We start from the raw sequence: 12884 nt of genomic DNA on the forward strand, positions 1-12884 counted from the left end.
TCTGTACCTGAGCGTCGTAAAACTTCGGGATCTATAAGCTTTCTCTCCTGTGTGTCCACCACATATTTATCGACAACTGTGTAGCGCTCTGAAATGGCAACAACTAGACATGTAAGCTCCTGAGATTCCTTAAACCACTGCTTTATAAGACGAGGATATACGTACTTGCTAATAAGTTTGAGATTCTTTACCAGTTGGATTTTACATTTGTTAAACATTACTTCGAAACCTAAAGTTCTGCCACCATTCATCATCTTATCAGCCTCTAAATACTCTTTCATCTTGTTTAATCTCCAAATGTTCTTTTCTAGACTAATATTATATAGGCTCTCCTCTAACTTTTCTATCTGTTTCATTTTAGATGATTCTTCTTTAATTTTTAATTGTTCTATTTTGGCTCGAGTTATCGGGAGCTTTATATTTAGCATTATTTCTTCTGGGATAAACATGATATCAGGAAGATCAAATCCTTTCAGATTCTTCAAAGTGAGATTGCTTACTTTCGTGTCATGTATGGATTCAAAGGTTTGAAGAATTCGTAACTTTTCATTCATCTGTTGTGTGTATATCTTACTGAAAGAATTAACTGTGTTCTGTAAAGGATGCGTAAATACAATAAATTTCGTCTTTGGTTCATCTGTTCTTTCGCAGTCTAGTGCAAAAGCTTTATGAGTTCCATGTGCTTTATTTGTTTTCACACAATGGTATTTATTATTCTTTCTAACAAACCTGACATAGACAGTTGGTCTTAGGACAAATAATAAGAGGGGATGGTTGGTAAACATGTAATTGGAGCTCATTAATTGTAAAACTGTCAAGGATATTGGATTGTAGGAGTTTTTGAGAATATACCAACTTCCGGGAGTTAGCAGCTCCTTTGCTGATTCTGAGGAAATGTCGTTGGCTGTTCGGTTGTCCAAACTTATAAGAAAACCATCGATAACTGTAAATTGTCCACTTGGTATGGTAAGTATTGGGTACTCCCTCATGTTAAAGAGTTTCGCTATAATATGGTTAACAATGAATAGAATTCTTGGAAATGATCATAGATTTTGTTTTCAAAATGAAATAAACAAAAATATGCATTTTTTTTTTAATTGCAACTTCTGCGCAGCGAATTGTCAACGCAGGATAAACAAACAGTTATGAATGTTTATTGTTGACAACGCTTCATAGTCATAGCTCATCAGCAAGGATCTCACATATCTATACTAAAAGCCATTTCTACTACTCTATCAATGATTTGGTAAAAAAATTATTCTTAATTAGCTGAGATGCCTCATTGAATCATCCAATTGGCAATGAAGTAATAAGAAGATGCAATCAACGAAAGTCTGTTAGCAACTGCTAAACCAATAGAAGTGCTGAAAAGGAAAGACAACTTTAACACTTTAAAAAAAATGCCTCAATAGCATTTATTGTACCTATGCAACCCTGGATGTTTAAGAGTTGCATTGAGGGTCAGAAATCTGCAAAGTTCCTTACGGTTTAAGTTGATATTAATCACTCCAATTTTAGAGATTGTAATCTTCATTAACAACTTTCAGAATAGGAGTAATAGGTTATCATGGCTGAAAACTGGGACATTCTATATTACAATTACATTTGTTGTTACTAATTTTCTATTTCGAGACTTGTCGTTGCAAATAGTGTTCACCCACCATAAAAAAGTTGCAGTAACAAAAAATAGATCAGTTATAGCCAATCACTGGAATATTAGTGACACTATACAATTAACTAGACTGAGTGAAAGAACTGAGCTATATTTTTTCTTCCTACTTTTACTGAAATACAAATGTTAATGCATGAACAAAAACTTATTAGTAAAGTGGGAAATTATTTAAGAAAACTTATTGATTGAACCTCTGTAAATCGATGATGAAGACACTACAGAATCATTTTAATTCAAAATGTAAGCAGAGCTATACAAAGAGTTATTCGATTTGTAAAATTTACGTTGCATGCTTGACTCCAGAAATCCAAGAAATAACGTAACATAACTCAACCTCAGTTCCTGATATTGAAGAAATAATCTAAACTTTTATAGGCTTTATTAATGATATTATCCCAAACCTGGTTTCAAGGCCTCATTATGCAACTATGTCTAAACTTGCTAAGTCCTGCAACTGAAAAATCAAGCGCAGTATATCAAAGTCCATGACATAACCTTTAACTTTTGACTAATCAATAGAAAGAAAAGCTTTGAGTTGAAGTATTCAACAATTATAATACATCTAATAAGTTTTCTACTGGGAGCAAAGCATGAAAAATTAAATTGGATCATAACTAACTGACCGATTTTGGATCCTAGGGCGATGAAATGGGAAGGGAAAATGTGGTTGTCAAAATATACTCCAAGATTCACAAATATACATGTGAGTGTCCGTTGAGTAAACACCTTATAAAGTAGATAGTAAGAGAACTTAATGAGAAGTGTCATGTAAAGGAGTCAATGAATAATTTTACCTATTTAATTTCTATTGCTCTGTACATACAACTCCTACGAAATCAATGCCCATTTTCCCATGTGTGTGCTGTCTAATGAAAACTAGAGAATACTTGTATTACATATTTCTCTTGATGAATGTGTGACCCAATTGAACTTGTAGATTGTAATAGTATAACCTTTTACAATAAGAAAACTAGGATTGAACTGATATAAATCATTAGAGCTCTATTATATTTTTATCATAACTCATAAACTATCTATAGTATATACTACTTAAAAAGAAAAACATCCAGCACTTGATGCTACTCCACGGGGAGCTCTAGATCGTTTCAACTTCAACAGTGGTACCATTCTTTGCAGATGATTCCAAGAAGGCTGCAACACAGGCTAAATGGTGGAAAGCAGATCTTGGAGAACTTTTGAACAAAGTCTTATCTTTCTTAGCAACAGCTTCGTGGAAGTTCAAGAATTCTGGGTTAACACCGAAAGATTCATCTTTTTCGACTTGATAAACTTCTTCCTTTCCAGCGGTTTCAGCAGAATCACCTACAGTTACAGACACGGTAGGTTGTTGTTTGTTGGATAAATCAACGACGACACTTCCATTCTTACCATAGATCTTCAAGAAAACACTCTTGGAGGTAGCACCGAAGGCTGAACCGTATGTGAATGTACCAACAACATCATTATCCTTCATTTGCACGGTTGAAAACACAATATCATCAGTACCTGATTCTTTACGGACTTGTCTAGTCAAGGCGGAAACAGAGCCGAATTCCCCTAATAAGGCAATAACCAATGCTAATTGATGTACACCACCATCTGATAAGAAACCACCGATATGTTCTGGATGCTGTCTCCAAGAGGTAGATAGATATTTGTTAGTAGAGTTGAATGGACCAGTGGAATTGTGGGTGAAACCAACAACTGGACCAATTCTTGCCAAATGCTTCTTGGCAAGATCAATACAAGTCAAATAAGTCCAGTTTTCTGCAATACCAACTGGAATATCAGATGCATCGGTAATTTTAACAATCTCTCTTGCTTGTGCCATGGTAGCAGCAATAGGTTTTTCTAATAGAACTGGTTTACCAGCTGAAATAGCTTTTTGAACAGTTGATAAGTTGAATTGAGCTGGTAATAAGGCGTCGATGAAAGAAACCTCTTTATCGTTCATAATTTCATCCAAGTTATCATAGACGTGGTCTTCTGGAATACCAGCTACTTTAGCAAAATCTAAAGCCTTAGCCTTTGTTCTGTTGAAGGCAGCAACAACTTTGAAATTGTCAGACATTTCTTTGTAGGATGGTAAATGTCTATCTCTGGCAAAGATACCAGTACCAACTATACCGACGTTTAAAACTGGAGCCATTGTTCTTAATCTTTTGTTTACTGTGGATGCAGTGTATATCTATTTTATGTTGAAATACCTATAATTGTAACAGGTACTCTATTTCTCGAAAATGTAGCCTTTATATATAACTCTCCATGAATGAAAAATTACCCCTCGGTGTTCTATGCACCGGGGCGGAGAATGGATTTAGGCGGTGTTAGAGCTTAACTCCTAACACCGTTTCTTTGTGGTGGAATGACACAACTGTTATGGTTACGTACATCACTTGACACATTTTTCAGGAACAGAACTCACTCTGTCTTTGAGGACTTCTGCCTCTCAAGCTTGACGTTGTTTTATTAGTACCAGCAAGAGAAGACCGTGACTAAATGTTAATCAAAATGAAGTAAGATGTGTTATATGCTGCTTTGTAAATAGTTTAGCAATTCAAAGTATTAGTAGAAAGCAACAATATCAAATAAAAATGTGAGAGCCCTTGGTATTGATCATATTGTGGACTTGTCTCTTCGATCATGCTTTTTTCGTTATTGATGGATATAAATGTAAACGAATGGGTAACTTGAAAAATTAAGTAGTTTAAATTTTAATAGTTACGGATTTCTATTTAAACAGCCACAGTTGAATAACAGGTGGTGGTCCCTAATAGTACGGAAACTAAAGGTCTTCAAAAGAAAAATCCCTTTTGTATTCCTCATAATTATTTCAAAGTTTTAAGTTATACTGTTCAATTCAGTCAATTCTGGATTACTTTGAATATTTCTACAAAAGTTTAAAACATAGTAATTCTTTTACATTTGTCTCCAAGATTTGTCTAAGTTGTTAAACATGGATTATTAAAGACAATTAATGGGGGCAATCAAATTCAACACCGGATATAAATGGTTCGCAACTGGAATAGCTTATTCGACTACGTCTGAATAAAAAAATCATTGTTATAATTTCATATTATTTTTATCTTCTGTTTCTTTTGTTTTTGTTTTTATTGCAAAAGTAAATATTTGAAACATTTAACAAACATAAAAACTAAACTTAAAAACCAACCTTTTTTTGCTTTAAGATGGAAGAGAAATAGTACCCATTGTAGTAGAATATCAAGTTGCTCAACCCTGGGTTCTTACTTACAAAAGAATAGAATAAATATTTGGAAGATATTACGTAATCAAACATTTCATCTTCCACAATAAATGAAATTTTAGGAAATCAAAGAACAAAACATCGAATCATTATCGTTATAAAACTAGACCTAGAAGAGCGAAGGTTTACTAGACGAGTTACTAATAGCATTATGTCCAGAAGGTTGAAAAGAACTAATCTTTTTTCAAAAGATATGAGTTCGTTATTATATGCTTATGGAGATGTTCCCCAGCCTTTGCCCCAGACGGTTCAATGTCTGGATGAGCTTGTATCGTCCTACTTGGTTGATATTTGTAATGCCGCATATCAAAGTGCAAAGAACTCACAGAGAAATAAGTTGAAGATTGAAGACTTCAAATTTGCGCTTCGCAATGATCCAATAAAATTAGGTAGAGCAGAGGAATTAATAGCAACAAATAAGTTGATTACAGAAGCTAAAAAACAGTTTAACGAAACAGACAACCAATCGCTAAAGAGATATAGAGCTGATGGGGAAGAAGAAGAAGAACTAAACGACGAAGATCTTGACGAAAATGAGAATGAGAATGAGAATGAAAATGAAACCGAGCTTAAGGTTCCTAAGGCAGGAATGACTGATAAGAAACAAAACGGGAAGAAAAGGAAGAAGACAACAAAGAAAGTCAAACTGCCGAAAGAGAAATAATTGAAACTTTGAATAAATTTCGACTACAAGTAACGAGAAAAACTCTCAATTTCACAACTATAGACTTAATTGGACTAAGATTGGGAATGCAGAAGGCCAGGTTTATATATGTAAGGGTCAACTTCAGTTTTAAGTCGATTCGGTTAAAGAGATTTGGTTTTTATTTACTGAAATGAATTTATGAAGAGAAAATTCTTCTTATATTTGAATATCTATAGAATCTGTTTTAATCACATGAACTACTTAACTACTGAATGTTAAGTTTATAAACTGTTGGATTTTCTTCCTCTTCTCTTAAATAATTAGCAACACCAATGAATTTATTCCAAAATTTATTCATATTACTCAATGCGATAGTCCAAATATTCTTTGGTAAATCCAAGTAACTTCTGTAGATAAACCTTAATGCTTCCATCACATTTCCAATTTCGGTATGCCATGCCTTTGTCCATTTATTTTCATCATTAACTGCCTTTTTCACTATTTTCTTTTTTGGCATTTTTAAATCCGAGAATTTGTGAGAAACTTGCTCTTCCTTTACTTCGTGGTTTCTTTTCGTTAGATTATTATTAATTGTATTTTTTGCCATTTCTAATAATTTGAAAAAATTATTACTGCTGAAAATGGATGTCTTGTTAGTTGCTTTATTATCTTCAATGTTTAGCTTGTCGTTATACATTTTTTCAAAATTGTTTATAGCTTCAATGGCTTGGGACAATCTATCAAATGTGTTTAACAATGCAATCAGTTCATATTTGGTTAGTTTATCGACAATGTATTGTTGAGTTTCTTCATCAGCATCTTCTAGTTCGAATAGAATCTTTAAACTTGTTGCATATCCTGTGGTTTGAACTTTCCCCCACAATCTGCAAGTATCACAATCGACACAATCCATAATTCTAGTGACATTCTTAAAACGAGTTCTAAATTCATCCTTGAGTTTGTATGTCAAATCATCTTTAAACAATAAATCTTCATGGAAAATGTTACGATCCAATTGAGAGGTAATACTGACAATCTTGGATTTAACATTATTATCGTACTCGTTACAGAAATCCAAATGAGTTAAATAAGGTCTAATCTTCCATAACGCCTTTGCCACTACAGCATAGTTGAAATATATGTTTGTGATTCTATCTGGGAAATTACCCACTCTGGCCATGAAAAAATCTAAATTAGGTCCCCATTTGCCCGTCTTTGTATCCAACATTTCATTGGAGATATGAACTCCAATGGATGCATGTAAACCAGAAACTAATCTATAAAATGCATCTTTAGCCAAACATTTCCCCTCTGTCGTTGTGGAGAAACAATTTTCACCGTATATGTATTGCCATATATTTCTAGCTTCCTGACCACCATACCCGGTAAATCTTTCTGGATTCTTGGTTAGATCCACCAATACAGATTCCTTACTTTCGAATTCATTCACATCACAATAATCGAAATCGAACTTTGGAGGCTGCGCAGGATGAGTTTGATCACGACCTTGGCATAATTGATCCAAAAACGAGCATTCATCATCTGTTCCCTCCAGTATATCAGTTTCTGGGTCATGTAGTCCACCTAGAGCCTTTGGTTGCCAATATTCTGGTAATTGACTCCAATCTTCCACGATATCGATAGAACAACTACCATCGGTACATAATCTGTTGCTATCATCCCAGAATGGACATTCCTTGTATAGATCCAATTTAAAATATTTGAAAAAGTCTGTGTTTACCAACGTTTGAAGATCTTCTCTGATGTTACTGTTGATTTGATTAATTTCCTTGAACGTGACATCACAACTGGTACTAACAGCCGACTCCTTTTCTAATTTACAAAATGGGGTATCATCTGAAATCTCAGTATCATTATTGCTAACATTAAGATCAGACAGTACTGAGTCAACCAGTAGCGAGGTAGCGATGAAGCCCTTAATGGAGGTTAACAATTTCATTGCTATTTAGTAGTTCTTTTGCACTTTTATTTATTGTAAGCCACTAAACAGGAGATTAAAAGCAATACAATGGTATGTAACGATTCCAACGTTTAAATAGCTTTTCCGAAGATGAGTTGTTCTGATCTTTCATCTTCTATTCTTCGAGATTAGAAAAGCACCGATTTTTTTGCCACCGAGTTGATTTCTTTTTTTCTTACGTAATGAATGGGGCAAAAGAAATAGAGAACACAATGAAGGCTATCATTCATATATTCCTTTTGGTGGCGGAGCCCCAACTTGGAGAATGTGTACGTGTTCCTTAAATCTCACATAACTTGCAACAAATACCGCACAAGACTTGACAGCCAAGTTAGTAGAAAATATATTATTGTCACCTAAATTAATGAAAGTGTATATATTGTCCGAGATGTGTGACTTATTCGGACAGTTTTGCTGTTGCGAAAGGCGATGAGCTAAAACTGAAAAATTTTCTACTCTAAACATATGCTAAGAACAGTGCAAAAGAACAACAAGTACAAACTAGTAAGCAGATATGGCCAAGAAAAAGTCTGGATCGAAGGCTAAGAGCTCTAAGAGAGCATTGAACGCCTTGGAAATTGCAGAAAGGGAACTGGGTGGGTTCGACTCCGATGAAGAAGCTAAAAGATATAATTCACGTCGTAACGGTACTGTCGTTAACCTACTGAAGAAAGTAGAAAGAAGTGGTAAACAAGACGACGGGAGTGGTGATGATTACTCTGATAATGACGGAGATTCATTTGAGGATGAAGAATTAGATTCTGATGAAGCTTTAGGTTCCGATGACGATTATGATATTTTAAACTCCAAATTCTCCCAAACTATTCGTGACAAGAAGGGGGAAATAGATGAAAATGATAGTGAGGGTGGATACACTTCGATTGACGAAGATGAACTATTACCCTTGTCTGCAGTTTGGGATATGGATTCCAAAATGGACAGTAACAACAATGATGATAATCAATTACAATTACAACAAGATGTTTCAGAAGACGAATCCAGTTCAGACGAAGAATCGTCTTCTAGTAGTGATGAAAATGAAGTGGAAGAAAATCCGTTTGACGAAATTTCAGATGACGAAGGTGATCTTGAATTAAATAACATTACTTCTACTCTATTAAAGGAATCTTCAAATGCTACACTTAAAAGATTGGACAATTATGGTGCTGGGGAGGAAAATGAATTTGTTTTACCCACTACCACAAATGGTAATGCTTCCAAATCGGCGACGGCCAAACTAAGTTTAGCGGATATGATCGATGTTGTCGATGATAAGGAAGCTGTTGCATCTGCGACTTTGATTAAAGGTAAGTCTACTACAACTGCGATACCACTTCCAGAAAGAATCCAAAAAAGACACGAACGTAAAGCAGCCTATGAAATTTCTAAGGATGAAGTTAATAAATGGAAGGATACCATTCAACAAAATAGGAGAGCTGAACATTTATCTTTCCCATTGAATGCACCAACAGAACATAACCATGCTACTGCCTTTACCAGAATTACTGGTGCTCCTCAGACTGAATTGCAGGAAAAAGTGGATAAAATGTTGAAGGAAAGTAATTTGGTAGATCCACAAAAGAACTCCACATTTGAAGAATTGGCCACTGCCAAGATGTCCTCAGAAGAAATGAAAAAGAAAACTGCTGAAATGAGGTTGATGAGAGAATTAATGTTCCGTGAGGAAAGGAAGGCAAGAAGATTAAAGAAAATTAAATCGAAATCTTATCATAGAATTAAAAAGAGAGAATTGTTAAGGAACAGAGAACTTGCTGGTATTTCTGATGAAAGTGATGATGATCATGAAGCAGCTAGAGCAAGAGAAAGAATGACCTTGAAACATAAAACTCATTCCAAATGGGCCAAGGATATGATTAAGCATGGTATGACGAACCACAAGGAAACTAGAGAAGAAATGGAGGAAATGTTGAGACAAGGTGAGCGTTTGAAAGAAAAGATATTGGACCGCGGTGACGAAAGTGACAGAGAAGTCAATCTAAGTGATATTGAAAATGATAATGAAGAAGAAAATACGGCCAAGCAGAACCTTGGCAAAACAGGAGTTATGGGAATGGCATTCATGAAAAATGCGGAGGCCAAACAGAAAGAGGCTAATAAAGAAACAATTGCAAAACTACGAGCCATGGAAGTGGATGGAGATCTTGATCCGTTCAATAGTGATGTGGACGAGACTGCCATTGATGGCGAAGTACAGGTGAACAAAGGTAGGAGGATTTACACACCTGGGAACTTGGAATCTCGTAAGGAATTAAACGAAGTGGAGGCTCAAGCAAGAGAGGAAATTGAAATTGATAATTCTAGATCTTTAGAGAACCGTCTTAAGAAAAATAATGTTGCCAAAACAGCAAGTGGATTGGAAATACATAACATTGAAGATTCACCTGAAAAAGAGGAGTCCACTCCTTCCACCACTAACAAAGAATCATCCAATCCCTGGTTAAATGATGACGATGATGAAGATCAAGGACAAGTAAAACACTCTTCCAAGGTGAATGTTATTGATAAGGATAGTTCAAAGTTTTCAAAGAGTGCTCAAAAGATCGAAAAGGAAATGAACAAACAAAATAGAAAATCAAAGAAATCAAAGAATGCCGATGATGAACTATTACTTGATGCATCCGATTCAAATAGCTTGAAAATTATTGATCCATACGGTGGGTCTGATAATGAAGATACTGGTTTTATGTTTAAACAGCAAGAAGTCATTGCTGAAGCTTTTGCAGGTGATGATGTGGTTGAAGAATTTGTCAATGAGAAGAAGAGAGTAACTATTGATGAAGATGATAAGGAGGAAGATGTGACCATCCCAGGTTGGGGTGATTGGGCTGGTGCTGGCGCAAATCCAAAGAAGAAGAGAAAATTCATCAAGAAAACTAAGGGTGTTGTAACAAAAGACAAGAGGAAGGATAAAAATTTAAAGAACGTCATTATTAATGAGAGAGTCAATAAGAAAAATTTGAAGTATCAATCTTCAGCTGTGCCCTTCCCATTTGAGAGTAGAGAACAGTATGAAAGATCATTGCGTATGCCAATTGGTGAACAGTGGACTTCCAGGGCATCTCATCAATCTTTAATAAAACCAAGAATTATGACCAAACCTGGACAAGTTATTGACCCACTTAAGGCTCCATTTAAGTAGGAACTTTATCATATTCCTAACCATTCACACATTCACATAAATATATATATATTTATATACTACTTTGTAAATTACGCATCTATATTTCCTACTATTAATCGATTTGTTAATTAATTAATATTGCTAAATACTAACTTGTTTATTATTTATTTTCTTATAATGCATCCAACCTATCATTAATCTCCTGAGAGGTAAGCTTTCTAAATCTTGGGCCCTTATCTTGGGGGACACCAGTATATCCCAGTAGTTCCTGGTTTGGTTCACTGATGACACCAATTTCAATGGTATCCCCATTAAATTCACCTTCGACAGATTCCTTCAAGGTAAGAAGAGCAATGTGTATAGCATCTTCCAATTCCAATTCGTCGTTCCATCTCTTTTCCAAAAATGTCTTTGCAGCTGTGGAGCCTTTCCCTATAGCGGTAGCCTTCCATGGGAAATAAGAGCCTGATGGATCTACTTGGTATAAACTAAACCCTTTGTGTTCATCGTGCCCGGCTACTAATAAGGAAACACCAAATGGTCTCACCCCACCAGATTGAGTAGCTTCCTGCATAATTTTGGCAATTTCAGAGACAAGCAATTTGGTTGGTGGATAAACACCATATATTCTCTTATAATTTGTATGTGCAACTTTTCTAGATTTATCCACTAGAACTCTGTAATCAGGGCCCATACCTGAATATACAGCACCAATGTCTGGTGTTATTAGTTCCACTTTGGATAATGTTTCTGTTAAAGCAAGAGGTGAAGAAGATTTCTTCTCGGTGGCAATGACCACCCCATTGGTAGCTTTGATCCCTAAGGATGTCACACCTTGGTTAACTGCAGTAAGAGCATAATCGATTTGACCCAATTTACCGCTTGGAGAAAAGGTTGTTAAGGAAAAAGAGTATCTATCAGCCATTATATCGTGGATTGACTTTTGTGCTATTCAGAATGAAATTGGTTGACTTTGTTTCTGTCTTAATGGGAGGTGTTATTTGCCACTTTAATATTCGATTAAATTTATTTGCAATTCAAATGTTTTTGATTACCCGGTTCTCCAATCTGAAAATAAATATTGACATTAACTAGATCTGAGTGAAGATTAGCGATGCCCACATGTTTTATTGAAGAAAATTAACGAAGAATAATTGGCATTAGCGATCTAGTTAACTATGGGTGTATGTTGATGTGCTTTTTTTTTTTGGTATAGATCATTATAATAAACGAGCGCCAATACTAACATGACAAGAGAAGCTGCCTACTTTATCAATTTTAGAATGATGGTGGATCTATAAATAAAGCACATAACCTTAAGTTAACCTTTGAGACATCTTCTAAAAATGAATCTCTGGATGTTAAAGAATTTAATGACAATTCTAAATGGAAAATATGTCGACTATCAGGTAAGAAGTTGCGCCTTCCAGTAGTCAGTGACTATAAAGGCAATATATTCAATAAGGATGCCGTACTGGAATGGCTTCTCTCCCCCTCCAAGGAGGAATATAGTCAAGAATTGATAAAGAAGTTTGCACATATCAAAAAATTGAATGATGTCATAGAATTACAGAACTTGGAAGAGGCATATTGTAAAGGTGAGGAAGACGAAGATCTTATTCCGATTGGATTGAAATGTAAATTTGGCGATGACCTATTGGGATCAAGTTCACTTCAATATGTTTACCTGATACCCTGCGGAGATGTTCTTCCTAGGGATGCCTTGAACTTGACTAAGAACTCTGTGTGTCCTGTTTGTCAGTCCAATTTTGAAAATAAAAACCTTATTCCCTTGAACCCCACATTTCTTGATGATGAATACAAATTGCAACAGCGAATAAATGAACTAGATCTCCAACATAAGTTTCATAATCTCAAGCCCAAAGGGTCAAAGAAGAAAAGGAGAAGGAATGAAAAGCAATTAGGTAAAATTGCAAAGCGATGATAAAACTACTTGAACCAAGTTTGACGTCAAAGAATAAATTATATGTGTTTGTTAGTTTATTTAATTAGATATATATACATGTTTAGATAAATGGAATAGCAAACAGAAGAGCCGTATCGATATAATTTGATGATCAACGACCCTATTTGTTTTCTACATGCCAATACTGACTTACTCCTTTTGAATTGGTTCTGCCTGTGGTGTTTTTTTCTCTATGTTAGCTTCCCCTTCTG

The 12884-nt window shown here is 35.1% G+C and overlaps 7 protein-coding genes across 7 annotated transcripts; 3 read left to right on the plus strand and 4 right to left on the minus strand.

Moving 5' to 3' along the window:
- On the minus strand, positions 1-989 carry NCAS0B00100 (uncharacterized protein; the record flags this gene model as incomplete). The annotated part of the gene is made up of 1 exon (XM_003674424.1): positions 1-989. A coding segment is annotated over one exon (989 nt), but the record flags the coding sequence as incomplete, so codon positions are not given.
- Positions 990-2768: 1779 nt separating this feature from the next.
- NCAS0B00110 (uncharacterized protein) lies at positions 2769-3821 on the minus strand (the record flags this gene model as incomplete). The annotated part of the gene is made up of 1 exon (XM_003674425.1): positions 2769-3821. One exon carries the CDS (start codon positions 3819-3821, stop codon positions 2769-2771), a length of 1053 nt encoding a protein of 350 aa, XP_003674473.1.
- Positions 3822-5088: 1267 nt separating this feature from the next.
- TAF13 (Taf13p) lies at positions 5089-5601 on the plus strand (the record flags this gene model as incomplete). The annotated part of the gene is made up of 1 exon (XM_003674426.1): positions 5089-5601. One exon carries the CDS (start codon positions 5089-5091, stop codon positions 5599-5601), a length of 513 nt encoding a protein of 170 aa, XP_003674474.1.
- Positions 5602-5848: 247 nt separating this feature from the next.
- ERO1 (ER oxidoreductin) lies at positions 5849-7543 on the minus strand (the record flags this gene model as incomplete). The annotated part of the gene is made up of 1 exon (XM_003674427.1): positions 5849-7543. One exon carries the CDS (start codon positions 7541-7543, stop codon positions 5849-5851), a length of 1695 nt encoding a protein of 564 aa, XP_003674475.1.
- A 535-nt stretch (positions 7544-8078) lies between these two features.
- UTP14 (Utp14p) lies at positions 8079-10724 on the plus strand (the record flags this gene model as incomplete). The annotated part of the gene is made up of 1 exon (XM_003674428.1): positions 8079-10724. One exon carries the CDS (start codon positions 8079-8081, stop codon positions 10722-10724), a length of 2646 nt encoding a protein of 881 aa, XP_003674476.1.
- A 154-nt stretch (positions 10725-10878) lies between these two features.
- On the minus strand, positions 10879-11631 carry PRE8 (proteasome core particle subunit alpha 2; the record flags this gene model as incomplete). Its single annotated transcript, XM_003674429.1, has 1 exon — positions 10879-11631. One exon carries the CDS (start codon positions 11629-11631, stop codon positions 10879-10881), a length of 753 nt encoding a protein of 250 aa, XP_003674477.1.
- Positions 11632-11884: 253 nt separating this feature from the next.
- NCAS0B00160 (uncharacterized protein) lies at positions 11885-12651 on the plus strand (the record flags this gene model as incomplete). The annotated part of the gene is made up of 2 exons (XM_003674430.1): positions 11885-11890; positions 11989-12651. 2 exons carry the CDS (start codon positions 11885-11887, stop codon positions 12649-12651), a joined length of 669 nt encoding a protein of 222 aa, XP_003674478.1.
- Between the last annotated feature and the right edge of the window lie 233 nt (positions 12652-12884).

The sequence above is a fragment of the Naumovozyma castellii genome, chromosome 2 (genome assembly GCF_000237345.1).
Source record: "Naumovozyma castellii chromosome 2, complete genome".
Lineage (NCBI taxonomy): Eukaryota > Fungi > Ascomycota > Saccharomycetes > Saccharomycetales > Saccharomycetaceae > Naumovozyma > Naumovozyma castellii.